Raw genomic sequence first — 24,148 nt, 5'->3', positions numbered from 1 at the left:
GCTTGCTGATATAAAGCCTAAACTTTAGATGTTTTCTACTTGGCAGCACATCTGAGTTATGGCTTTGTTCACACAAAATATCAGTTAAATTAAATGTCTTAATGCTTAATTATCTAATATTAAATATTACTTAAATATTTGTCAATAGTAGGCTACACCCTGAATCATGTTGGTTGCCTGCACTGTAGCACGTCCGTCGACTAGGGCATGTCCGATGTTAAAAGCTGTTTCATCTCTATGCCTGCCACATGGCTACTTGTTAATTAAAATATGATCAACCAATATCAATATAGAAATGAACAAACTTACTTGATGGTGTTCCTCCCATTGTTATTCTGTAGGCTGTCTATGAATGCTCTCCGGTTAGTAAACGTTTGGAGTCTCCTATATTTTTACTTGTGAGGAAATAAAACAAATCTTACTGCAGCTATTTGAGCTTTAGCTGCAGACGAAACCCTCTACATGTCTTGTTGCCGTTGCAATGACCTGTCCATGACACACAAGTGTGTTGGGCACTCTGGCCGTGTCATACAGGACACTCTGAAAAGGGAAGTTTAACAAGTTGTTAAAATGTGATCGGCAGCGTCCTTGTTGGGTTATAAAACCCCCTGTCATCACTACCGAAACATCTCTGATATTAACGGCATAAATCTTATCAGCTGTCGGAGTCCGGTCCACGCCGCTTAGCGGCTCTGTGTTTGCGGAGCAGCTCTGGCTCTGTGTTCCACCAGCATCAGCAGTTATTCCAGCACACCGTGCCTCACCGCAGCCCTCACCCGCCGCTATCTCCACAGATAAGAACACAAAAACACAAAAGTGAACGGGGCTAAGCAGATAAGGAGATGGCAGGTGATAAAAGTTTCCCCCACTACCATTTCATCATTGTTTCTAATATCCCTGTTACGCCACAGTAATTTCGCATTACAGAGAGGAAATGAATCAACGTTCTCCTTTGACTTCATATTGTCTCACTTCTGCCTCGACTTCTTCTTTTCATACAGCTCATATGTGAGAGAAAGAACACTATTCTTTTAAGCATTGGTCACATGAAACTGAAATCTAAACACATTTCATATTCTTCATTAGCATTTAAAAGATTATTTTCAAGTGACTGCGGTTGTATTGTAGGCCTATGATATTCATTATGCTGTGATTGTAAGATTAAGACAAAAGCTTTCCTCCTGATGACTTAAACTTGAATAAAATTATATATAATATAGGCCTGTGTTGCTATAGTGTATAAGACGTGGCGTAGTATTCATAATTAATAAATGGGTTGTTAAGGTGTCTTATACATCAGTTGTAGAATTACAAACTGTCCATTGAAGGATAAGTCTCCTCTCAAGGAGGCACTGACCACTTGGTCAGCAGGTTTTTGTCACATTGCAGATGATACGTTATCACACTTTTCAACTTACGGTTGCAATTTGGCAGTTGAAAGCATTATATCACAATCTACTGTAAATAGACCCACTGGCAAAACCCCATTTTCAAGCGCAGAAGGGCATGTGATGGGTGTATAAAAGTGTGTCTGGTCTCACTAGCTCCGTGTACGAGGCAATCATGGGCAGAGTACTGTTGGTTTCAGGTGAGTCTACTCCACACACAGTGGTTTAAAATTTCAACAACTTCAGGACATAGTTATTCAATGTTGATTTGAATGAACATTCTTAGTTCCTTAATGTTGAACATTCTTAGTTCCTTAATGTTGAACATTCTGAACTCTTTGCTTCCCTCTGCAGCTCTGGCACTGCTGTTCAGCGTGCAGCTGGGTAAAGCCATCCAGAATACATCCAGAATACATCCAGCATACATCCAGAATACATCCATACATCCAGCATACATCCAGCCAGCATACATCCAGAATGCATCAGTACATCCAGAATACATCCATAATACATCCAGCATACACATCCTCACACCATACACATCCTCACAACATACACATCCTCACAGCATACACATCCTCACAGCATACACATCCTCACAACATACACATCCTCACAGCATATACATCCTCACAACATACACATCCTCACAGCATATACTGTACATCCTCACAGCATATACTGTACATCCTCACAACATACACATCCTCACAACACACACATCCTCACAACATACACATCCTCGCACCATACACATCCTCACAACATACACATCCTCGCACCATACACATCCTCACAACATACACATCCTCACAGCATATACATCCTCACAACATACACATCCATGCCATCTTCTTTCAGCACACGTAATATATTCAAGTTGAATGTTGGCAGTATAATTTTGATAATAAAAAACGTGTAGTGTGCTCAGTAGTGGTTGGCAGTTTTGGGGAAGTTAAAAAGTAATTAGTTACAGTAATTAAAAAGTAATTAGTTACAGTCACTAGTTACTTCTTCCAAAAAGTAACTGAATTAGATACCCAGTTACAAATTATAAAAGTAACTAGTTACTTCAGACAGCACTGTCATATGTCATATGTGTGTCTGCAGGCTCTTCACACATTCTATCATGCTACTTCACCAACTGGGCTCAGTACAGGCCCCCCCCCACCATCTACATGCCCAAGGACATCGACCCCTGCCTGTGCACCCACCTGCTCTACGCCTTCGCTACCATGAAGAACAACCAGCTGGCCACATTCGAGTGGAATGACGTGTATCTCTACAGCGAGTTCAGCAAACTCAAGAACCAGTGAGTGCAGTTGAATTAGCATTTAGCAATTAGCATTTAGCACGTCTGGTCTGAAGTCCTCTGGGCTATACTGTACGTCATCAGTGAGTCATCAATACATCTTTGTTGTTCCTCCACCCCTTTCTTAGGAACGGAAATCTGAAGACCCTGCTGTCTGTTGGAGGATGGAACTTTGGCTCTTCAGGGTAAGGTCATCATCATGAGAGCTCTGAATTGACTACGGAGGGGACATGAGCAGAAACAAATATAAAGTTTAGTTTCATGTGCTCACACGAAACTATCCTGGGCACATGCAAAACTTTCAGGTGCTCACGCAAAACTTTTTTGTGTGAGCACATGAAAGCCTGCTGTGACTACAGTAGCCTACAGGAGTAAGGCGTACTAGGCCTATTTAAACTAGGTCTTCATTAAGAGGACATTGCTGTGACTACAGTAGCCTACAGGAGTAAGGAGTACTAGGCCTATTTAAAGGGCTATTTAAACTAGGTCTTCATTAAGAGGACATTGCTGTGACTACAGTAGCCTACAGGAGTAAGGAGTACTAGGCCTATTTAAAGGGCTATTTAAACTAGGTCTTCATTATGAGGACATTGCTGTGACTACAGTAGCCTACAGGAGTAAGGAGTACCAGGCCTATTTAAAGGGCTATTTAAACTAGGTCTTCATTAAGAGGACATTGCTGTGACTACAGTAGCCTACAGGAGTAAGGAGTACTAGGCCTATTTAAAGGGCTATTTAAACTAGGTCTTCATTATGAGGACATTGCTGTGACTACAGTAGCCTACAGGAGTAAGGAGTACTAGGCCTATTTAAAGGGCTATTTAAACTAGGTCTTCATTATGAGGACATTGCTGTGACTACAGTAGCCTACAGGAGTAAGGAGTACTAGGCCTATTTAAAGGGCTATTTAAACTAGGTCTTCAGCTGCTTTGCTTGCAAGCCGTTACCATTATATTGTTTCCATAAAACAAATTTTGAAGTCTTGAAGTCTTGTAATCTGTTCCAACGCAAGGGATGCACCGATTTGGATTACTCATTTAAGAACAGTTACACACTCTGGCCAACTTCACGGATTTAGGTAGATGTAGATCTAACTAAATAATGGATAAAATGTAGGTGGTTTTAGGTGGATATACTGTAGGTGGTTTTAGGTGGATACAGGTGGATATACTGTAGGTGGTTTTAGGTGGATACAGGTGGATATACTGTAGGCGGATTTAGGTGGTTGTACACAACTTGCAAGGAGAATGGATTAAACATAAGGATAGAGGATGTTTGTTTAATTCTAGGCTACGAGGATCAGACCCAAGAGGAGCTGAACTCAGAGTGAGGAGACGGCGTAAGGGCCTCATTATATTGGGACTTAGACTCTCATGACTACTGAACACTTAGACTCACATGACTACTGAGCACTTAGACTCACATGACTACTGAGCACTTAGACTCTCATGACTACTGAGCACTTAGACTCACATGACTACTGAAGGGCCTCATTATATTGGCACTTAGACTCTCATGACAAATTGTGCACAAACACAGACAACCACCATGCTTTTCTAATGGACCGGAGTTTGTTGCTGACTGACTGTGGCAGCTGGCTGACATCTGCGCAGTAGGAGCATGTTCTCAATGGGGCGAAATGAGTTTCAAAAATGCTCGCCTCGATAGCCTACTATATGATGCTATGTAATATAATGCTGACTTACAAACAAAGTCTTTATAGACCCATTGGCCTCCCATGTCGCCTAAAACCTACAAAGCCTATATAGCCTACTTGACCATGTCGCCTAAAACCTACAAAGTCTATAGCCTACTGTACTTTCCAGGTGCTCACAGAAAACCTTTTCATTTGCGCATATGCCGAACGCACATGAACGTTTCGTGAGAGCACATGAAACTTAACTTTTGTTTTTTTTTGTTTTTGGTCTTTGTGTGCTTCCCGCCAGATTTAAAAGTTAAAGGAACCATATGTAAGATTGTGGCCAAAACTGGTACTGCAATCACTTTTAAATTACTGCAGAGCGGTGTATCCCCTCCCCCTCCCCCCTGACTCGAGGTTGCCAACCCGGATGCCGAAACACTACTGACTTTATGATTAGTAGATAGGTAAAGGGTGGCGCATCAGGCCAAAACACAACATGACATGACAAAACACAACATCAGTTGAGGGCTGCAACTTTTAAATGACAATATCCTGGCCGGACTACTGTTGTCAGTGATATAAGTATTTGAAATGAACATGATTTCTTAATGTCTAGTGACATATCAGGGCCATTTTATGATGAATTGAAATACATTTCTTACATACGGTTCCTTTAACTTGGTCTTTGTGTGCTTCCTGCCAGATGTAAAAGTTAACTTGGTCTTTGTGCTTCCTGCCAGATTTAAAAGTTTGTGTGCTTCCTGCCAGATGTAAAAGTTAACTTGGTCTTTGTGCTTCCTGCCAGATTTAAAAGTTTGTGTGCTTCCTGCCAGATGTAAAAGTTAACTTGGTCTTTGTGTGCTTTGTGTGCTTCCTGCTTCCTGCCAGATTCTCCGCCATGGTGGCCAGTCCCAGCGCCCGGCAGACCTTCATCAGCTCCGTGGTGGTGTTCCTGAGGAAGTACGAGTTTGATGGTCTGGACATCGACTGGGAGTACCCTGCCAATAGGGGGAGCCCTCCGCAGGACAAGCAGCTGTACTCTGTTCTTGTGCAGGTGTGTGGACTGAGTAGAGAATTGGCCTGACATGAAGACTTTAAACACATATGAGCCTTTTGTCTGTAAACACCCACAACTATATTTTGCACCTTAGTGAAAGTGTTTGTCCTGTAAATGCCAGGAAATGAGGGCTGCATTTGAGAAGGAGGCCAAGGAGAGCAACAGAGCCCGCCTGCTGCTCTCCGCCGCCCTATCGGCTGGACGAGACACCATTGAGTCAGCCTATCAGATCCCTCAGGTGGCTGAGTGAGTGAAATAACTCTACACAGCAAACACACTCTCAAAACATACGAGTACTGTGTAATAACTACACAGCAAACACACTCTCAAAACATACGTGTAGTGTACTGTGTAATAACTCTACACAACAAACACACTCTTAAAACATACAAGTACTGTGTTATAACAACAGTTTGCTTTAGGGGAAAAAAACACTTTTTTTATATATGATAATAAAAGTCGAAAGTGGATTGTGTATTGAAATTGTTTTTGTCATTAGTGATAGTTGTAGATCATTAAGATGATCACATTAATTTAATTATTTTATGCGTTGTCCTATCAGAGCCCTGGACATGCTCAACATCATGTCCTATGACTTCCATGGCTCCTGGGACCCAATGACCGGGGAGGTTAGCCCACTGTACAAGAGCCCCGAGGACAACGGTGCCTTTGTGTACTTCAATGTGGTGTGTAGCTGCTCCAAACCGACTTGCTATTTCACATAAAATAACTTCCCTCAATGGTCTCTGTTCGGGTTGTCGTGGTTTACACTTGTCTAAAAAAAGATCAACTGTCCTCGCAGGACTCTGCCATGAGCTACTGGCAGACCAATGGTGCTCCTGCTGAGAAACTGCTGGTTGGATTCCCCACCTACGGAAACACGTTCACTCTGAAAGACCCTTCCAACCACGGCATCGGAGCTCCCATCTCTGGAGCCGGCACTCCTGGGAAGTACACTCAAGAGGCTGGCGAGCTGGCGTACTTTGAGGTCCCTCACTTTTCTCCTCTCCAGAAATAACACAAACAAACAGTATATATGTCCCTCACTTTTCTCCTCTAGAAGAACACAGATGTTCTGATGGAGTGGGCCAAACCCATTACTGACCCCAACCCTCTTGTTCAACAACATGTTTCTGCATTTGAATGAAAAAAAAAATCTTTGGATTTGCAGATTTGTGGCTTCTTGGAAGGCGGGACTGAGGTTTGGAATACCGCGCAGGATGTGCCCTATGCCTACAAAGGAAACCAGTGGGTTGGCTATGACAACATCAAGAGTTTTGGAATCAAGGTAAGAAAACCAGTGGGTTGGCTATGACATCAAGAGTTTTGGAATCAAGATAAGCTTCAAATTAGTATGAATCTTAAACAGATAAGACGTCACATCCTGTAGATTCACACTGCTGATGAAAATGTAGGTTGACTGGCTGATTAAGAACAACTTTGGAGGAGCCATGGTCTGGACCCTTGACATGGACGACTACCTGGGTACTTTCTGCAACCAGGGCAAATACCCTCTGATCAGCGTCCTGCACAAAGCCTTTGGGCTTGATAAACAAGGTAAGGATATCTTGCGATCCCTATCAAGTGTTTTCTTCTTCTTGTGGTTATAAAGCAATGCACTCACGTTAAAGTCCGGATCTGCACTTGTCCAGAGTTGGACAAAACTCAAGAGGGCTGCCACAAATATGCCATTACATGAAATTAACTGAAAACATTTTAAAAATACATTTGAGTTCATAAACCTTTTTCTTCTCTTTTTTGTAAGCTTGCACCCCCTCTGCCACTCCTGTGCCCCCCATCCCTGGAGTGACTGGAGCTGGTGGTGGCGGTGGTTCTGACAGCGGGAGCTCCTCTAGCAGTGGTTCTTCCAGTGGTGGTTCCTCTAGCAGTGGTTCCTCCAGTGGCGGCTCTTCCAGCGGTGGTTCTTCCAGTGGTGGCTCTTCCAGCGGTGGCAGCTCTAGCAGTGGCAGTTCTAGTGGCCAGAGTGGGATGAATAGTGCATTTTGTGTTGGCAAATCCAACGGGTTCTATCCTAATCCCACGAACAAGAGTCAGTTTTACGAGTGCACTTCAGGCAGGACCTATTTTCAGAACTGTAGCGGTGGCCTGGTGTTTGACACCAGCTGCAATTGCTGCAACTGGTCTTAGGCTATGCTAGTGGTCTTAGGCTATGCTAGGTTGATTATCCACAATCATCATTCACTCCAGATCATTTGAAAATACGATGAGTTAGAACAATAAAGACAAGTTCTGTATTCTGTATTTCCACCCACATCTGCATGTGAACTACTGAGTAATCTGACATATCACTTAATAGATTTCTTCTTGAAATGTAGTGTATGAAATGACACCATATCCACTTCAAAATAAAATCAAAACAAACTTGCATTTCTTGTTGTCTTGTAATGTTTTACTTTGCTTGGATCAAACCCAGCTTCCCACTCAGTCTGTCTATTCCATTGTGACATTCATCATTTTGACCTTTCCACCTCTCCTAAAGATACTTAAAGTAGGTAATTATAATCCAATTTCGGAGGGGATCTATTTTGCTTAAGGTCTTCCATCATGCATACCAGTTAGTAATCTGTACATTTGAAAGGTATGTTAGTAGTGTGTGAAACCAGGCAGAGATGGTCGCGAGGTGATGAAGGTGGGCAAATTCCTCCAATCCAACCCCTCCGTTCATACATACGTTACCATTCTCCAGTTTCGCCCACAAAATTTACTGCTAGCTAGCTGCTTGGCCAATCCTTAGCTAGCTAGCAACCGCGCGGTCGATCGGGTATAAAGTAAGTCGAATTGATGTACTTATTAGTTAAGAGTTCCAATAATGAAATTCGTTTTGTACGTTTAAATAGATGTTAAAATATTAATTTTGCATGTATTGTGCTACCAACTCTTAGCTGGCTTCAAGCTAGCTGACCAGAGTGGAGCCAGCTAACGTTACCTCCTCGGCTAGCGACTTGCATTTGTTTACGTTAGCTAGCTAGCAAGCTTAATGCGACAAGAGAACTAGCTATCTAGCAAGTTGGTTGCAATTAGATCTAGCTTGCTAACGCATTCTTGCTGCAAACAGGACCTCTGGCAGCGTCACTTGGAAGTACTGGAATATCTGCAAGATATCCAAACACGAAATGTCAAGGCCCACGAGGTATGTTGAGTATGAATTGCATTCACGTGCAGCACACTAGCTGCTCACGAGCCCTTTGCCTGTTTAGTATGGGACCTAGTGCTAGCTTGCTAACATCACACGTTATGCTCAGCAGCTAAGGTTATCTCGGCTAACTGACGTTAGTAACATTAATGCTGTGTAGCATGGGGTGCTACTTCACTACGCTACCGTTAGCCACATGTAATAACATCAACGTACACTGTAAAATTGTACACCATAGTCATAGTTGTTTCACCTAGGAGCGAATGAGAGTAATTAGACGGCAATGCATTATAATGGATGAAATTATCTGTTTGTTATGTGAATAGTCTTGTCATACCATGCTGGTAAATTGATTTGATAAGGTTAATGATTGATCGTCCGTGGCTACCTTGCCAGTGTGCATGTGTCAAATAAGTAAAGCAGGTTATTCGGCGACTCGTCTATTGGGATAACAGTATAGAACAATTGATCACGATGTATAAAGATAGCTGGCGGTAGAATCTTGCAAGTAACGTTATAAAACTAACGTGAGATAGCTAGTGTTGGCTGTTGAATGATACTCAGGCGAAGCGAGAGCGAGACTGGTAACCTGACCAACGTCAGCTAGCTGCTTAGCTGGGGTAATGCAACAGGCTTGGCTAGTTGGCAACCCTACGCTTATGATAGCGTAGGTAAGTTAGCATAGTAGCAAATGTGAATTTGTAGTTTTACACTGGGTCGAATATCTGAAACTTGTATCTAAATGCAATCACACTGAATTTGTATTTATGAAAAGATGGTTTATTTATTTGAATTAGTCGAGCAAAATGCAAATGTAGTGTGGCGAACAGCTTGCTTTAGTGAGTAGTCTGATAGATGCAGCATTAACCAAATGTAATGTCAACATTTAAGTGTAGGCCTACGTCTAATATTACTTTGTTGCTATGAAGTACTTTTTTGACAGAAGTTGCTCATTAAAGTCGTAATGTTAGACGAGTTCATGTCTGATGTTTTTACTCCCATGATTTCTGCCCATTAACTTTAATTGTGAAATCAGGGTAGTGTTTTTCAGTTCAGTGTTTTTGTTTTGTACTAATATAACATCTGGTTTAAACTTGTGACAAAGCTATACACCTAAGAGCGTAGAGCAAGCTGTTACAATTAACACATATAATAAACATAGTGAGTGATTGTATAGTGTTTGACAGAAGCTAAAACTAAGAACCAAAATTGAGCAGTGACAAATTATGCATAAATCTGGATAGTGTGTTGATAAACATTTTTGTAAATTGCTACTCAAAAAAGAGAGAGCGATCTGACTGCAGCCTCGAGGTGTCCTGCAAGCATCCCAGATTCCCTAGTAGAATCTCCGTAGATCACCTGTGTAACCCTCAGTGTGTGTCTCCGGCTTTATAGAAAAGTGCTTGGGCTTGGTAGGTACCCTGCTCAGATATACAGATGTGATTGATGGTGGTTGGCCAAAGCATTGCAAACAAATGGTCATGGAAATTCCAAAAAGCCTTCCATGCCAATCAGACAAAACTGTACTGCACTAAAAGATGAAATCAACATATGGTCAAAATCTGGACAATATAGTACATTTATCAGATGTGGTCATTCAACTGGAATCTTTTTTTTTGTTTTAGCTTTATGGGACTAGACACTCATTTGTGGGGCCAAGGAAAAATTACAACACATTTTTACAATTGCAATACATAGTTTTTCTTATCACCCATTGCATGTTTATAGAATGCTCATAACTCATTTCTTAATGTGCTTTTTATTTATTGATTTTTTCCCCCTCAGAAACAAGAGGGTGGTTGACTACTCACAGTTCCAGGACTCTGATGATGCAGGTATGGGAGAGCCTTTGTTTTGTATGCTTTTCATTTTCATATCGGCAAACATATAGTACATGTAAGTTACTACATCAAACGTACGTGTCTACAGTATAGTACAGTGATTCTTAAACTAGGGGTCGCGACCCCAAATGGGGTCGCCAAAAACTTCCGTGGAGTCGCCAATTATTTTCTGTATTCAGTCTGAAATTATTATTAGGTGAAACAAAGGAAAATAATATTGGCCTTTTCTGCCTTTTTCTTATTTACACGCAGTTAAGAGATCTGGTTCAGTCTATGGGCTACTGGTCCGCTGATAAAAACAATGTAACTATCTGCTCCCACTATGCAAACTCAACTTGTTCCCGCTATTTTAAGTAAAACAAAACAAAAGACATAGGTAGCCTACTAGCCAAAATGGACAGGTGGCTGCTTAAAAAATTTAACAAAAGCTCGGAAGTGCCATCTACCAGTGCGTCTACACCTCCGTGATCCTCAGATGGGACAAGTCTACAGGCCGGTGAGAATAAAAAAGAACAAACGGCGCGTCGGCTTTAAAAAAAATTCTGAAATATGCATTCACTTGCAAAGTTAAAGATAACCTCGACAATCCACAATGTGTGATTTGCGGCGATGTTGTGGTGAATGAGAGCTTAAAACCTGTCAAAATGAAACGACATCTCAAAATACAGATGTCGGCTCAACACTGTGGAGGAAAATCTCTGTGTCGCCGTATGCAGCATTCCTCCTATAATTAACTTGCTGTGTTCACGGAAGCATGCCCACCCTTTCCATTGAAATTGTAAAAGATAGTAAACCAGAAAAGGGAAATAAAAATATATTGTTATTGTTATCGCCATAAATATAATTAATTAGGCCTAATGCTGCATGTGTATGTGTGTGTGTGTGCTTGTGTGTGCGCGCGCTACGCACATAGCGCTCTGATCTGATATGGCGGCAGCCTACACTTGTTTAATCGTGATTGTTTGGTTTTCTCGGTTCTTGTTCATATGGAGTCAATAAAACAAATGACTTTGCTTTCTAGTTTTTGCTTGATTTAGTTGTTAACGTTTGAGGGGGGTATTTGAGTAAGGACTTAGAATGGGTTTGGGGAAAGTGGGGTCGCCAGACCTCGCCATACTTTTTTGTGGGGTCGCCAAACAAAAAGTTTAAGAACCACTGGTATAGTACATGTAAGTTACTACATCAAACGTACGTTTCTACAGTATAGTACATGTAAGTTACTACATCAAATGTACGTGTCTACAGTATAGTACATGTAATCATTAACGTACGTTTTTACAGTATAGTACATGTAAGTTAGTGACTACATCAAACGTACGTGTCTACAGTATAGTACATGTAAGTTGCTACATCATTAACGTACATTTCTACAATGTAGTACATGTAAGTTACTACATCATTAACATAAATTTCTACAGTATACTACATGTAAGTTACTACATCAAATGTACGTTTGTACAGTATAGTACATATAAGTTACTACATCAAACGTACGTTTCTACAGTATAGTACGTATAGTATAGTACAGTATAGTTACTACATCAAACGTACTTTTCTACAGTATAGTACATGTAAGTTACTACATCATTTCTTGTTACTTCAGACGAGTATGCAGGAGATGCTGAGCGGAAACGCAAGCCAGGAATCACTGCTGACAGGTAACAATCTAGCGTCTGACTCGTTTTAAGGTAACAATGTTGCATCTGATGTTTAAGGTAACGATGTAGCGTCTGACCTGTTTTAATTCAGAGACTGTGTGAAAGGGACACTCTTTAACATGTCCTATCTGTTTACAGTACCTGTTTACACTATCTGTTTACATTACCTGTTTACACTATCTGTTTACATTACCTGTTTACACTATCTGTTTACATTATCTGTTTACAGTACCTATTTACACTATCTGTTTGAACTACCTGTTTACACTATCTGCTTATATCTCCCCATGTTTCAAGTATCCTTATCAGTTTTTTGTTTTGTCATACAGTGACGACTCTAAGGATCGTAATTTGTCAAGTAAGTGCTGTACTGTTTTCTATATACAGTTGCTTGCAAAACTATTTAATTCCCCAGCAAAGCATCACTGTTTTCTTGTTTAAGAAAATTGTCTATGCATATTTTTTTCCCAATCAGTGTTTTCATTCTAAACATTTATTTTTTATGTGTATATGGAGGCTAAATAATAAATACATGAATAAACAAATAAAAAGTAAAATGTGATGGTTGCAAAAGCCCTGTGTGTACATAGAAAAGAGCCGCTTTGGTGTAAAACAGCCGTAGTTTACCTCCCAGTTTTTTATTCATTTATTTTGAATCTTTGAACAAATATCACAAATATTTTTGAAAAATAATAAAAAATAGAAATGTTGACAATAACCACACTGATTTGTCAAATGTGTATTTCAGTATTTAATTTGTATATGTGAAAATGGTGATGAACGTCAAGGGGCACTATCGGACACCCAGCGGTAGCACGGCGCAAGGCTTATTCTGGTCTTACACTCAATCATTTTGCTCAATCATCAATCATGCGTTCAACTGTTTTTTAACCTTGCGCCCAGGGGTGTGGCATCTAACGACATAAGGTGTGGTCTGGCGGATTAACTAAAAATCACTATCTTACAAATCCCTCTAAAAATCATTACTCCACTGACCAAGAAAAACCTGGTCTATAGCGAAAGGCGCATATACAGCACAGCTGAAGACGCACGGTCATGAGATGTAGCAGCCCTTAGCAACCACTCCCAAACAACTTTACAGGAATATCCTTAGGATTTAGGATTTGTGTTCGGTCATTCGAAAATGATTGGGTTAAGTGTTGCTTTTTTCAGGCTATGTTGCCGATGGTAACCCCTTGTCAGTCAATGGTGAAAGTAAATCACTGTGTAGAGCTGTTTTGTCATTGACTATGAGTCCACGGGGAAGTTAGTTTCACTTTGCCTATGAGTTCAAATAATAGCTGAGTGCAAATGCATGTAGGCTATACTCTGCAAGTCATAAGCAGGTTTTAGTAAAGCAAGGTTTAGTGGAATCCCTCAGTTCCACGTAGGTCTCGTGTTCAGATTCCTTCAAATGGGCCACTGACTGCCAAAATACTGATGCGCTGTTTGAATTTGTGCTGCTTGCTGTTGAAGGGCTGTTGTGGGCAGCCGTGGCCTACTGGTTAGTGCTTCGGACTTGTAACCGGAGGGTTGCCGGTTCGAACCCCGACCAGTAGGCACGGCTGAAGTGCCCTTGAGCAAGGCACTTAACCCCTCACTGCTCCTCGAGCGCCGCTGTTGTTGCAGGCAGCTCACTGCGCCGGGATTAGTGTGTGCTTCACCTCACTGTGTGTTCACTATGTGCTGTGTGTGTTTCACTAATTCACGGATTGGGATAAATGCAGAGACCAAATTTCCCTCACGGGATCAAGAGTATATATACTTATATAAAGGGAATGACAGATGTCACTCTCATTGGTTTAAAGGATGTTATACCCAAACACACCCATGACTGATTAAGAAACAGAAAAAAACCACCCCTTTTCAACAATGCGTCTGATCACAAAATCATGCCGAATGTGGACTAAGCTTAAGCTTTGCGCCTCTAACCATCCATTTCTGATCGCCAAGACGGAGCCCAAAGGGGTTTTGCAGAATTTTGCAACCCACTAGAATGTTGGTTTAAAATCCTGTTCCTAAAGGCCCGTGTTTGTTGGAGTGTGTGTACACGCATGCTTTTAAACATGTTCAAAATATATTGTTGCAACAAATGCAAATCTATTCTTGTACATGAGAAGATTTTAGTGTCAAATTATCTGAGTGTTACGTTAAGTGTAAAGTTAAATAGTGTGTAAAGTCAAGTTGTGTGTTTTGTCTCAGACGACTGTGACGGTGACGAGGACAACGAGTACAAAGAAGAGGAGGACGAGGAGGGAGGAGACAGCGACTACGACGCCAAAAAAGACAGGAAGGCAAAGCAAGTGACGGCCAAACGGAAACGGGCTGCAGGTGCTTCACTCTAAACACACAGAGGAAGAGCAACACGGAGCCTGTGGGTTTAACGTACAGTAGGGTGTAGTTAGCAAACACACAGAGAAAGAGCGAACACGCAACCTGTGGGTTTAACGTACAGTAGGGTATAGTTAGCAAACACACAGAGAAAGAGCGAACACGCAACCTGTGGGTTTAACGTACAGTAGGGTATAGTTAGCAAACACTAGTGGACATTTCCAGATGCCCTGAACACTTTCATAGCCTTTCTGAGGTTGACAGTTTTAGTATTCTAATTAAATAGACCAATTCGACCAATTTCGTTTGTTTCTGTTTCAGATATTGACTAAAAACAGGGGTTAGGTTGAACATGACCAGAGTTCTTGTTTAATGATGTGACTGAAATGCAGATATGCTGTAGTATGCCACTAATTGCATGAAGCACTGCGTACCCATGATCAGAAAATACAACTATTGGGTTAACAGAGTAAAGTAGTTTCATCAGAAGGAGACTTATGCGTCAGACTTCGTTGATGCTCTGCTGTGGCCAACATTTTGTATCATTGTCTACCAGACGACAGCGATGATGACCGGGGCCCGAGGAAGAAGGGACGCCAGGTGCGACAGGCCGCCACCAAAGCAGTATCGAAGCAGCGGGAGATGATCTTGGGAGATGGTGGCAGTGAAGAGGAGGGTGAGGAGGAAGACGGGGAAGAGGAGGACAGTGATGTCTACACTGGCGGTGAGTTCCCAGCGTCAGGAGCCTTGAGTGAGGATCAGTGGGATGGAATCAGTAATGATAGACCTGCTCCATTTGATGTTACCTCTCTGTTTAAAAAGAGACATTATCAGAATGAATGAATTGAAATGTTTGAGTTTTGCTGAATAGTTGTGTAGCAGTGTTTGTGTGTGTGTGTGTGAGAGTGTTTGTGTGTGTGTATGATCACTGAGTAGTAGTCAAGCAGCAATGCAGAAACTGAGGATTCAGTGACTTGACTCTCAGTTTCTCTGCTGTCTCGACAGAGGACTCGGGGAGCGATGAGGACTTCTGTGTGGATGACGATGACGATGACAGTGACTACGGCAAGCCTCGCCGGAGAGCCTCAAAGGGAGGCAGGAGAGGCAAGCCAGAGAAGAAGACGACCCCCAAACCAAGGATAAGGGCCTCAGGTAAACCACAGTTACAATCGTTAGACAACTCCAATATTACCCCGCTTTGCCTTGAATGGTTGAAGATGTGATTAGATCATTGGTTTGGTTTGCTACCTCCTCCACAGCTACTCGTGGACCCAAGAAGAAGAGGGGCCGAAAACAGCCCAGGGGGAGGAGAGTCGTGAAGAAGGTTCTGCCCAAAGAGGAGGAGGAAGATGTGGACAGCCCCAAAGAGGAGGAGGAGAAAGAGGAGCGGAAACCGGAGAAGAAGAAGAAGGCTCGTTTAGCCCCCAAGAAATCTGATGACGAGGCTGAGGACACGAAGAAGGAGGAGGAGGAGGATGAAGATGAGGAGGAGGAGGAGGAAGAAGATGTGAAGAAGAAGGAGAAAGTGAAGGAGAAAGTGAAGGAGAAGAAGGTGGAGCAGGACGATGTTTCGGAGGAGGATCCTCCGTCAGGTGAAGACTAGTCGTCTCCCTGAACCAGATTCTGAAAAGGTTTTATCTTTATTTTTGAAAAAAAAAAGCAAAAAAAAGTTCCTTTCATGTAGGCCCCAGTGGAGTGTTCGCTCCACGTCTGCCTGGCTTGATGTGTGTACTGCGTTGGGTCATTTCTTCTTGCTTGTAAATACCATATCAGATCTTTTTGAACTTGCCGGTAAGCCCCATCCCTTTGATCAAAAGAACAGAACCTTTGGTTTTGACAAAAACACAAACTTGCAGAACAATGGTTTCTAGATTGTTGAAAGTTCCCAAAAAGGCGTTGCCTTTTGCAAAATAATGGGACTATGCGTGCTAATGTCTTTAAACTAATTTTGCACCAGTTGCTTCATCATGACCATTTATGATAAATTGACAGCATTTATAGCAGTTTATAATACAACCCAAGAAGCATACTTATTATGCTTTAACTTTGCTTGGTAGATATATGAATACATTTTCAGGGACTACGTTAATGGCAGTGTAAATTTGCTAACTTCTTTGTGAAGATGTGTATGCAGCTTGAATTAATTATTGCTGGCTGCACTTTTTATATGAAAAAGAGGACAGGAGAATCAAAGTCCTGATGTTTCTGACAGAGCATTGTGGCTCACCGTCAAGCTGTTGATGAGGAAATGTGCAACTCTTTTGTGACAGCAGTTTGTTTGCATCAGAATCATGATTTTTTCCCTTTTATATTTGTGTAGTGCTATTTTTCAGTATACTTCTCTGTGAAGTGGCTTTGTTGAGATAGCAGGCCTTGGTTTCTGAAGAGCTACTCTGACTGTAGTCAGTGCATATTTGAAAAAAAAAATGTGTATGAGAGCTTAGGTATGTGTGAGCTCATTTTACCAGTGAAGGGAACTGAGGAATCACACCTGTAGATGGAGTCTATTGCTTTTCTGTTCTGATCGAAACCCCTGTGTATGCGTGATCTGGATGTAGCTATTGAGGACCGTCTGGCTTCATCACAGTATTGGTCTGCAACTGTGCTTGCCATCTACATTCATTGTTTAATGAATCCGTATCTTTCAGTTCACCTGTAAACGATACTAAGACTGCAGTTTGATGATGTTCTGTTCCGCCTTTGTCTGTTTTGGCGGCGTGCTTTTCTATGTGTACTATGTGTATTTTACTGGAGAAGAGGAGGAGTGTATTTGGATGAGGGCCTGAGTCTGAATGGTGCACATATAGAGCTTCATGACAGCACATTGTGTTTATCTCTTCTCTCTTTTTGTTGTTTCTGAAAGCATTGTATGACCTCTGTGACCTTTGGTGTGTGTCTGGAACGTTGTGATGCTTCTGGGTGCCTTCTTGAAGAGATTCTGTGTGTGTCGGGGTTGGGTCTGTCTCGGCGCAGCGTTTGGGGTTGGGTCTGTCTCGGTGCTGGGTTTGGACGCAGGCCTGGGCCTGGCACTGTTGCCAGAGCATGAACACCTTTAGCAGGCTGTCTTTTGCCTATTTTTATGGTTTTAATCTTAAAACAACTTTAATCGCTTTCGATCTCTATTTCCCCCATGAAACATTCTCTATCATAATTTATCCAAAACGTTTCTGTTTTGTTTTGTTTCTTTGTTTTTGTTTGTTTTAATTACTCTGGTCCGATTTTGTAATATTTGTTTTACAAAGAAAAGAAATAAAATGTACCCAGGTTTTAAAGACATGTGGAGGCCTTATGTGTCTGCTTGAGTCTGACGATCCTCCATGCTGGTCCAGGGGTTCCGCTCCTCCCCAGTGCTAGTGGCTCTGGGACTCTGAGAGAGTGGTGATGAGGTAGCTCCACTGCGCAGGATCGTTCACCTCATATGACATTATTTGAACTATGATTTTACATTAAGATATGACAATGTTGTGACATTGTAATGGATATTTTAATTAACATTTGGTTTAGAAACGATGCGCTCAACAGAACAGTAACACGCACACACACAAACAAAAAGCACATGGACAGAATATAACTTACATTAATAATGCATATCATTTGTGGACACAAAACCCTTTTAAAAACAAAATCTGTTAAGAAAAATATTTGCTGTAGTATTAAGCAATGGCATTGTATTTTGATCCTTCAGCTAGGTTTAGCAATGGTCATTTTGCTGTTATGTCCTTTCTTCATTCTTTTCTGATGAAGGTTCCTCTACCATTGCTGTTTTTTTAGACGTCCCTGTAGAAGAGAAACAAACAGCATAATTATAACATCAGCTTGTGAATCTAAGGGTCCACTGAGTGCACGAGATGTGGCTTCTTGAGGTCAGAGGTGGAGGACTGACCAGTAAGGTAGTTTCTGTGCAGGCGATCGCATAGCAGCAGAGCAAAGAAGACTATGAAGCCAATGCAGCCGATGGTCATCCCACACAATAAGAAGCTGTAGCTGCCGGCTGTGTGGATAATCTGCCGGAATAAGAACACAGCAACATGTGCATTAAAACTGCTACAAGGTGTGAAGGCCAATGGATGAGTAGGTAAATTTCCTAGTAATAATAAATTAATTGAATATCTAAAATGTCTCTCACCGATCCAACCACCACCTGAAGAACCATCTCTCCCAATCCAGCACTTGTTACCAGAACTGTAGTGGCACAACCTGTAAAAGTGGGGTACTTCATGGTTACATGAGGTGGAAGAGTGGATGAAACAGGGCTCAGTATGCAAACATGACCTACCCTTAGCTGCTAAAACTAACATGACCTACCCTTAGCTGCTAAAGCTAACATGACTTAAGCTAACATGACTTACCCTTAGCTGCTAAAGCTAACATGACCTACCCTTAGCTGCTAAAGCTAACATGACCTACCCTTAGCTGCTAAAGCTAACATGACTTTTAAGCTAACATGACTTACCCTTAGCTGCTAAAGCTAACATGACCTACCCTTAGCTGCTAAAGCTAACATGACTTACCCTTAGCTGGTAAAGCTAACATGACCTACCCTTAGCTGCTAAAGCTAACATGACTTACCCTTAGCTGCTAAAGCTAACATGACCTACCCTTAGCTGCTAAAGCTAACATGACTTACCCTTAGCTGGTAAAGCTAACATGACCTACCCTTAGCTGGTAAAGCTAAAGGGGCTATTACATTGTATACGGTATGCGCTGCGCTCGCCGCTAGGTTGCTCTTGGTTGAGGTAACGTCCCAAAGATTTTTGTTGTGCTTGCCGCTGGGCTCAGTGCAAAATACCAACGACTCTCAGCGCGTTGCTGCCAAAGTTCAACCTGATTGAACTTTGACTGCGGCATGCGCAAAGCGGCAAAATGCCGCTTGCGATACGCTTTCCTGAGCGTAGGGGCAGACCAGTTTTTACACGCGCAAGCCATTGACTATAATGCCTTTCATAGCGCATGCCGCGTGTAATGTGACAGGCCCTTAAAAGCGATGGTTCGGAGTGAAATTACTCCGAACCATCGCTTTAACATGACCTACCCTTAGCTGGTAAAGCTAGTTTGGTGGAGACACACCAAAGCTCCCTAAACAGATGCATTAGGGTTAGGCTGCGGATGCTGTTGTCTCTCATCTGGAGGAACCTGATGGCCTCCACACATTGGCACTGACCTGAGCGACACTTGCTGTCACTTACCCACACCCACCAGCATGGTATTTTTTAACTGACAAGCACAAGCCACACCCACAAAAATTGAACTGAATTGTAATATACACTGGAGGCGAAAAGCAGGGTTTTATTGAAAAAATTACATCTAATGTAATTGATCATCGTGCCACATTCATGTGAGGAGGCCTTAGTCCTGTCATGTCATGTGGGTGCCTATGTGAGGAGGCCTTAGTCCTGTCATGTCATGTGGGTGCCTATGTGAGGAGGCCTTGAATAGTCATGTCATGTGGGTGCCTATGTGAGGAGGCCTTGAGTAGTCCTGTCATGTGGGTGCCTATGTGAGGAGGCCTTGAGTACTAGTCCTGTCATGTGGGTGCCACCCACGCAGCTCACCCTGATACTCCAGCACGTCCTCGGTGTAGGCCAGCATGCAGGGGAAGATGCTGCTGAGGAACAACCCCAGCAGGCAGGTGCCCACGAACAGGAACGTGCTGCTGGTGTAGAGGAGGAGGAGCAGCAGCACCGTCACGATCACTCCTGCCTGGGCCGGGAACACCACACCAGCAGGGACGGGACAGGACCACACAACAAGGGCCATTTGTTTACACTCAAACTTTCTCTACACTGTCCTAACAGCAGATGTCAAATATCCAAAATGAAACATTTAGCCAATCGATTATTATTATTATTATATTTTATTATTAATAATAATAATACAATTTATTTGTTAGTATTTTACATTTGAAACAAATATTATAAAAGACAGATAAAAAGATTAACATAAAATATAATCACAATTACAGTTAAACAAAAAAAAGTTAATTTGACAGGTTTATATTTGAAGAGGGCAGCTTTACCAGGTTGACCATTAGAAGCCGCACAGGTTGGAAGCGGTAGGCCAGAGGAATGGACACCAGCCTGCCTGCTGTGATGGCTGCCCAGAAGAGGCTGGCCAGGTACCCCGCAGTCTTCGGCGTGAGGGACATCGGGGGGGCCACGGCATACGTGTACACAAAACCTGCATATGCCCCCTGAAACAGAATGCAGTTCTATTACCCGCATATTCCCCCACAAAACCTGCATATGCCCCCTGAAACAGAAAGCAGTTCTATTACCCGCATAACAGAAAGCAGTTCTATTTCTATGAACACCTTAAATCGTGAATGTTGTATGTTGTGCCAAGATCATGTTCTCTAGACTCTAGTTCAGGTCTTCCATAAGGTTCCATGGTGACCATGGTGACCACTGATGCCAGTCCTGCTCTGACCCACACACCTGCCCAGGGTTCCCACGGGTCATGGAATTTCTGGAATATCATGGAATTTTGGAAAGTCTATTCCAGACATGGAAAGTCAGGGAATTTTATCATTTTGGAGGCAAAGTCATGGAATATCAGGGAATTTTGTTGTAGAGGTTTAAAATGTACTCGCCAAAATACATTAATACAAATATTTCCACGCATGTACTGTATATCTGGATATTATCTTTACTGCATGCTTGAGTAGCCCAAATTTGTTTATTCAATACCCATTTATTCATCACCCACTCTAAAAAGTTGAAGATTCTCAAATGCTACACGGCTGCTCTGAAATCATCGGTCAGTATATTGTAACAATCATTATATTATAAGTCATTATCATTATATATAATAAGTCATGGAAATTCAGATTTTTAAGTCAGGGAAAAGTCATGGAATTTTACATTTGACTTCGAGTGGGAACCCTGCCAGTCTGACCAGCACACCTGGGTCTACTCACCACTATTCCATCGGTCATGAAGAGCACGATTCCACCCAAGATATGGATCCCAAAAAACGATGGAGGCAGCCCACTTAGGTTACCGTTTCTGCAGCAGCTGAAGAGGTCCCCATGACCTTGACACATGAAGCACATGGCACATTAAATGAATGATGTTGCAGATTATCCAGTCCATTAACCCTGTTAATAGCTTGGGTATGAAAACAGACATGGCATCCTATGCAAACCATTCATCACCTTAAAAACAGAGTAACTTCTTTTTTTTGTGGGGGGGGCTTTTTTTTATGCCTTTAATTATAGGACAGTGGAGATTGACAGGAAGTGAGTGGGAGAGAGAGCAGGGGTGGGATCCGGAAAGGACCACGGGGCGGGAATTGAACCCGGGTCGCCGGCGTACGGTGCAGGTGCCCCAGCCAGTTGCGCCACAGCTGCAGGTCTTACCTCCCACGTGGTCCTCCTGCTGGGCCGGGTGCTGCGGCTCGGGCTCGGGCTCTGCCTCCGCCCCCTGCGTCTCCATGGAGAGCTCGTCCTTGTCCAGCAGGCGGCTCTTGCTTCCAGGGCAGCAGGGGATCAGCTTCTCCAGGTACATCAGCACCAGCACAGCGATGGGGACTGGCAGCTGGAGGAGGTGACGGGACCAACAGAAGACCATTACGCACCTGCTGCTGACCATTACGCACCTGCTGCTGACCATTACGCACCTGTTACTGACCATTACGCACCTGCTGCTGACCATTACGCACCTGTTACTGACCATTACGCACCTGCTGCTGACCATTACGCACCTGTTACTGAACAGCAGCCTTCTGAAGGGCTCACTGAGACTTGCTGAACAGCAGCTTTCTGAAGTATATACCTTATACTTAATACTTGACCAATGGCTGTAACCCTTTTACCTCAACCTATTCTTGCACTGACATATTTTTGTTATATTATCTTGTCTACGTTATGCTCTTATATGTCCATATTACTATCCCCACCCTTTCAACTGTATATTGCATCTTGCTTGTGTCTATTGAGGGGTCCACGACCATGGCACCCTTGACAGAGACAACAAGGAAGCGATCATCCTCAGCTGCACACTGAATTAAAGGCTCAGTCCCTGCCCTGTCATGCTTGATCATCCTTAAGCACACTACGTTGATATTTTATTTAGTATTTTAGTAACATGTTTATCTTCTACTGTCTCTATTGTACAGTGGAGTTTTTTATTCATATATTACTTTTTCTGCTGTAAGTGCATGTTGTGTGTGTGTGTCTGTATGCTACTGAGACCTTCAATAAAGTATCTATCTATCTCTATCCATCTGAAGGGCTCACAGAGACTTGAGGTTCAACGTTGCAAGAAACGCAAAGGCTTGCACGGTGCACATCAACCGCAGCATACACAAGATTTAGAGTTTACGCTTGGAGGCATGAAACAGCAGTTTTTGATCTGTTCTATTCTGTTAAAGATGAAAGAGATTGACAAGCATTGAAGAAACCGATCACTTCCAAACCCTTACATTAATAACAGCCATGATCCAGAAAGCATATGAGACTACGGACTCCTCCTCGTGTGCCAGGGGAGACGTGGCGGTGGAGGTGTTGAAGGTCCGTATGTTATAGACGGAGCTCCTGTGGAAGTGCAGGGACTCCTCTCCGCCGGTGCTGTTTCCACAGCGCTCAGACAGGAAGGGGTCGGCTATCAGGGGGCTCACTAGGGCTCCGAAGCCGATGAAGAAGTGGAGAGCCTGGAGGAGCCAAAGACCACGTTGCCATGAGAACGACAACAACACTCAAGATGCGGACACTAGGGTCACTCATGGTTTGTACGTTACCTTTTAAATGAACTTTGTGTACTTTCCTATCAAAACAATAAGCCACTACCTATATCTTGATATGGACAGCAAAAAGGTCCACACGTTGACCATCACACTGACACCATGTCACACTCTGCCAATGCAAACTGACCTGGAGGAAGACAGCAGAGTCCTTCTGGTAAATGGACACTAGCTGGATATTTGCTATGGTGTCAATCACCCCCATTGCCAAGCCAGTGACGGCCATGGCTATGGCCAGGATCAGCACGTTGTAGCAGAAAGGGATTATGGCAAAAATGACCGAGATCATCAGGGAGGACACGAAGAGTGCACACAGGGCACTGAAGAGCCTGTGGACAAGATGGACATCACATCACACAAGAGACATTTGCCTTGTTATGTTACTGATCCTTTTGTACTACAGCCGTCATTCTACAACATGAAACAATTTAGAGATACTTAAAATTGGCCTCACCTAGCTCATTACAGAGACTGTATGCCTTATGAAGTTTTGTTTTAATCAAATACAAATCACCAATGTGTGTGTGTGTGTGGGGGGGGGCAAATTATGAAATTAAACTTGCTCAACTGAATTTATTACTCACGTTTTCTTGAAAACACCCCCAATGGAACTGCCGATAAGAAGGCAAAATTGCTGTGAGAAAAACACCCAGGTAATTTGCTGCAGTGTTGACTGTGTTTGGCATTGTAAATCTAGAATGGTGGGGCCCAAGAAGGCAATACATAGTCCAAAGCTGAAGAACACGCTCCAGTAGGTCAAGGTGTGCTGCCAGTTCCTTTTGAAAAGCGTTAAAATACGTTCCTCTATAAACATATCGTGGCAGATATATCCTCCTTATTTGGACTTATAAAAGTGTGCGATTCCCCAACAAGTCAAATGGAATCAGCGGCAGCAAGAATTTTGGTCTTCGAAATCGTCCAGATGTAGCCCACGTAGGATGTCACCCCACGGATACCTATTGCAGGCCATGTTCCAGTGTTTTATAGGTGAGTCCGTCTCTTCTCCTACCCCTTTGCATTTCGCTT

At 42.7% G+C, this 24,148-nt stretch overlaps 3 protein-coding genes across 4 annotated transcripts; 2 read left to right on the top strand and 1 right to left on the bottom strand.

Annotated features, from left to right (window-relative positions):
- The first annotated feature begins 1,194 nt into the window (after nt 1-1,194).
- Nucleotides 1,195-7,547, top strand: LOC143114591 (acidic mammalian chitinase-like). Of its 2 annotated transcripts, XM_076276269.1 has the most exons (11): nt 1,196-1,588; nt 1,743-1,772; nt 2,499-2,700; nt 2,829-2,885; nt 5,231-5,396; nt 5,521-5,645; nt 5,962-6,085; nt 6,202-6,387; nt 6,571-6,687; nt 6,815-6,956; nt 7,165-7,547. In XM_076276269.1, the coding sequence occupies exons 1-11, from the start codon at nt 1,564-1,566 to the stop codon at nt 7,545-7,547; spliced, it is 1,557 nt and encodes a 518-aa protein (XP_076132384.1). In that variant the 5' UTR covers nt 1,196-1,563. The 2 variants fall into 2 exon arrangements, with proteins under 2 accessions (XP_076132383.1, XP_076132384.1); XM_076276268.1 differs by having other exon boundaries at nt 1,195-1,772.
- Nucleotides 7,548-8,078: 531 nt separating this feature from the next.
- nucks1b (nuclear casein kinase and cyclin-dependent kinase substrate 1b) lies at nt 8,079-17,659 on the top strand. Its single transcript, XM_076275979.1, has 9 exons — nt 8,079-8,188; nt 8,476-8,550; nt 10,339-10,388; nt 11,998-12,052; nt 12,382-12,410; nt 14,255-14,383; nt 14,940-15,107; nt 15,389-15,535; nt 15,643-17,659. Exons 2-9 carry the CDS (start codon nt 8,534-8,536, stop codon nt 15,984-15,986), a joined length of 939 nt encoding a protein of 312 aa, XP_076132094.1. The 5' UTR covers nt 8,079-8,188; nt 8,476-8,533; the 3' UTR covers nt 15,987-17,659.
- Nucleotides 17,660-18,095: 436 nt separating this feature from the next.
- slc60a1b (solute carrier family 60 member 1b) lies at nt 18,096-23,936 on the bottom strand. The gene is made up of 10 exons (XM_076277312.1): nt 23,707-23,936; nt 23,253-23,451; nt 22,805-23,032; nt 21,741-21,918; nt 21,300-21,415; nt 20,400-20,573; nt 19,936-20,083; nt 18,510-18,580; nt 18,267-18,387; nt 18,096-18,160 (listed from the first exon to the last, which is right to left on the bottom strand). The coding sequence occupies exons 1-10, from the start codon at nt 23,934-23,936 to the stop codon at nt 18,096-18,098; spliced, it is 1,530 nt and encodes a 509-aa protein (XP_076133427.1).
- Between the last annotated feature and the right edge of the window lie 212 nt (nt 23,937-24,148).

The sequence above is a fragment of the Alosa pseudoharengus genome, unplaced genomic scaffold (genome assembly GCF_046254945.1).
Source record: "Alosa pseudoharengus isolate Yale_2024_CS ecotype anadromous, Long Island Sound unplaced genomic scaffold, YU_APseudo_1.1 YU_APseudo_1.1_scf_9, whole genome shotgun sequence".
Lineage (NCBI taxonomy): Eukaryota > Metazoa > Chordata > Actinopteri > Clupeiformes > Clupeidae > Alosa > Alosa pseudoharengus.
This window is presented reverse-complemented; position numbering and strand designations above follow the sequence as displayed.

What these genes read in the sequence shown, in the direction of transcription:
- nucks1b (XM_076275979.1), top strand. An exon ending in CAAACGGAAACGGGCTGCAG is followed by an intron (nt 14,384 to 14,939) that starts GTGCTTCACTCT and finishes ATTGTCTACCAG; the next exon opens with ACGACAGCGATGATGACCGG. An exon ending in ACCAAGGATAAGGGCCTCAG is followed by an intron (nt 15,536 to 15,642) that starts GTAAACCACAGT and finishes CCTCCTCCACAG; the next exon opens with CTACTCGTGGACCCAAGAAG.
- LOC143114591 (XM_076276268.1), top strand. Translation starts at nt 1,661, where the DNA reads ATGAACATTCTTAGTTCCTTAATGTTGAACATTCTTAGTTCCTTAATG. An exon ending in TTCAGCAAACTCAAGAACCA is followed by an intron (nt 2,701 to 2,828) that starts GTGAGTGCAGTT and finishes CCCCTTTCTTAG; the next exon opens with GAACGGAAATCTGAAGACCC. An exon ending in CAGATCCCTCAGGTGGCTGA is followed by an intron (nt 5,646 to 5,961) that starts GTGAGTGAAATA and finishes TTGTCCTATCAG; the next exon opens with AGCCCTGGACATGCTCAACA.
- slc60a1b (XM_076277312.1), bottom strand. Translation starts at nt 23,936, where the DNA reads ATGTTTATAGAGGAACGTATTTTAACGCTTTTCAAAAGGAACTGGCAG. An exon ending in GGGGGTGTTTTCAAGAAAAC is followed by an intron (nt 23,452 to 23,706) that starts GTGAGTAATAAA and finishes TCTTGTCCACAG; the next exon opens with GCTCTTCAGTGCCCTGTGTG. An exon ending in GGCTTCTAATGGTCAACCTG is followed by an intron (nt 20,084 to 20,399) that starts GTAAAGCTGCCC and finishes TTCCCGGCCCAG; the next exon opens with GCAGGAGTGATCGTGACGGT.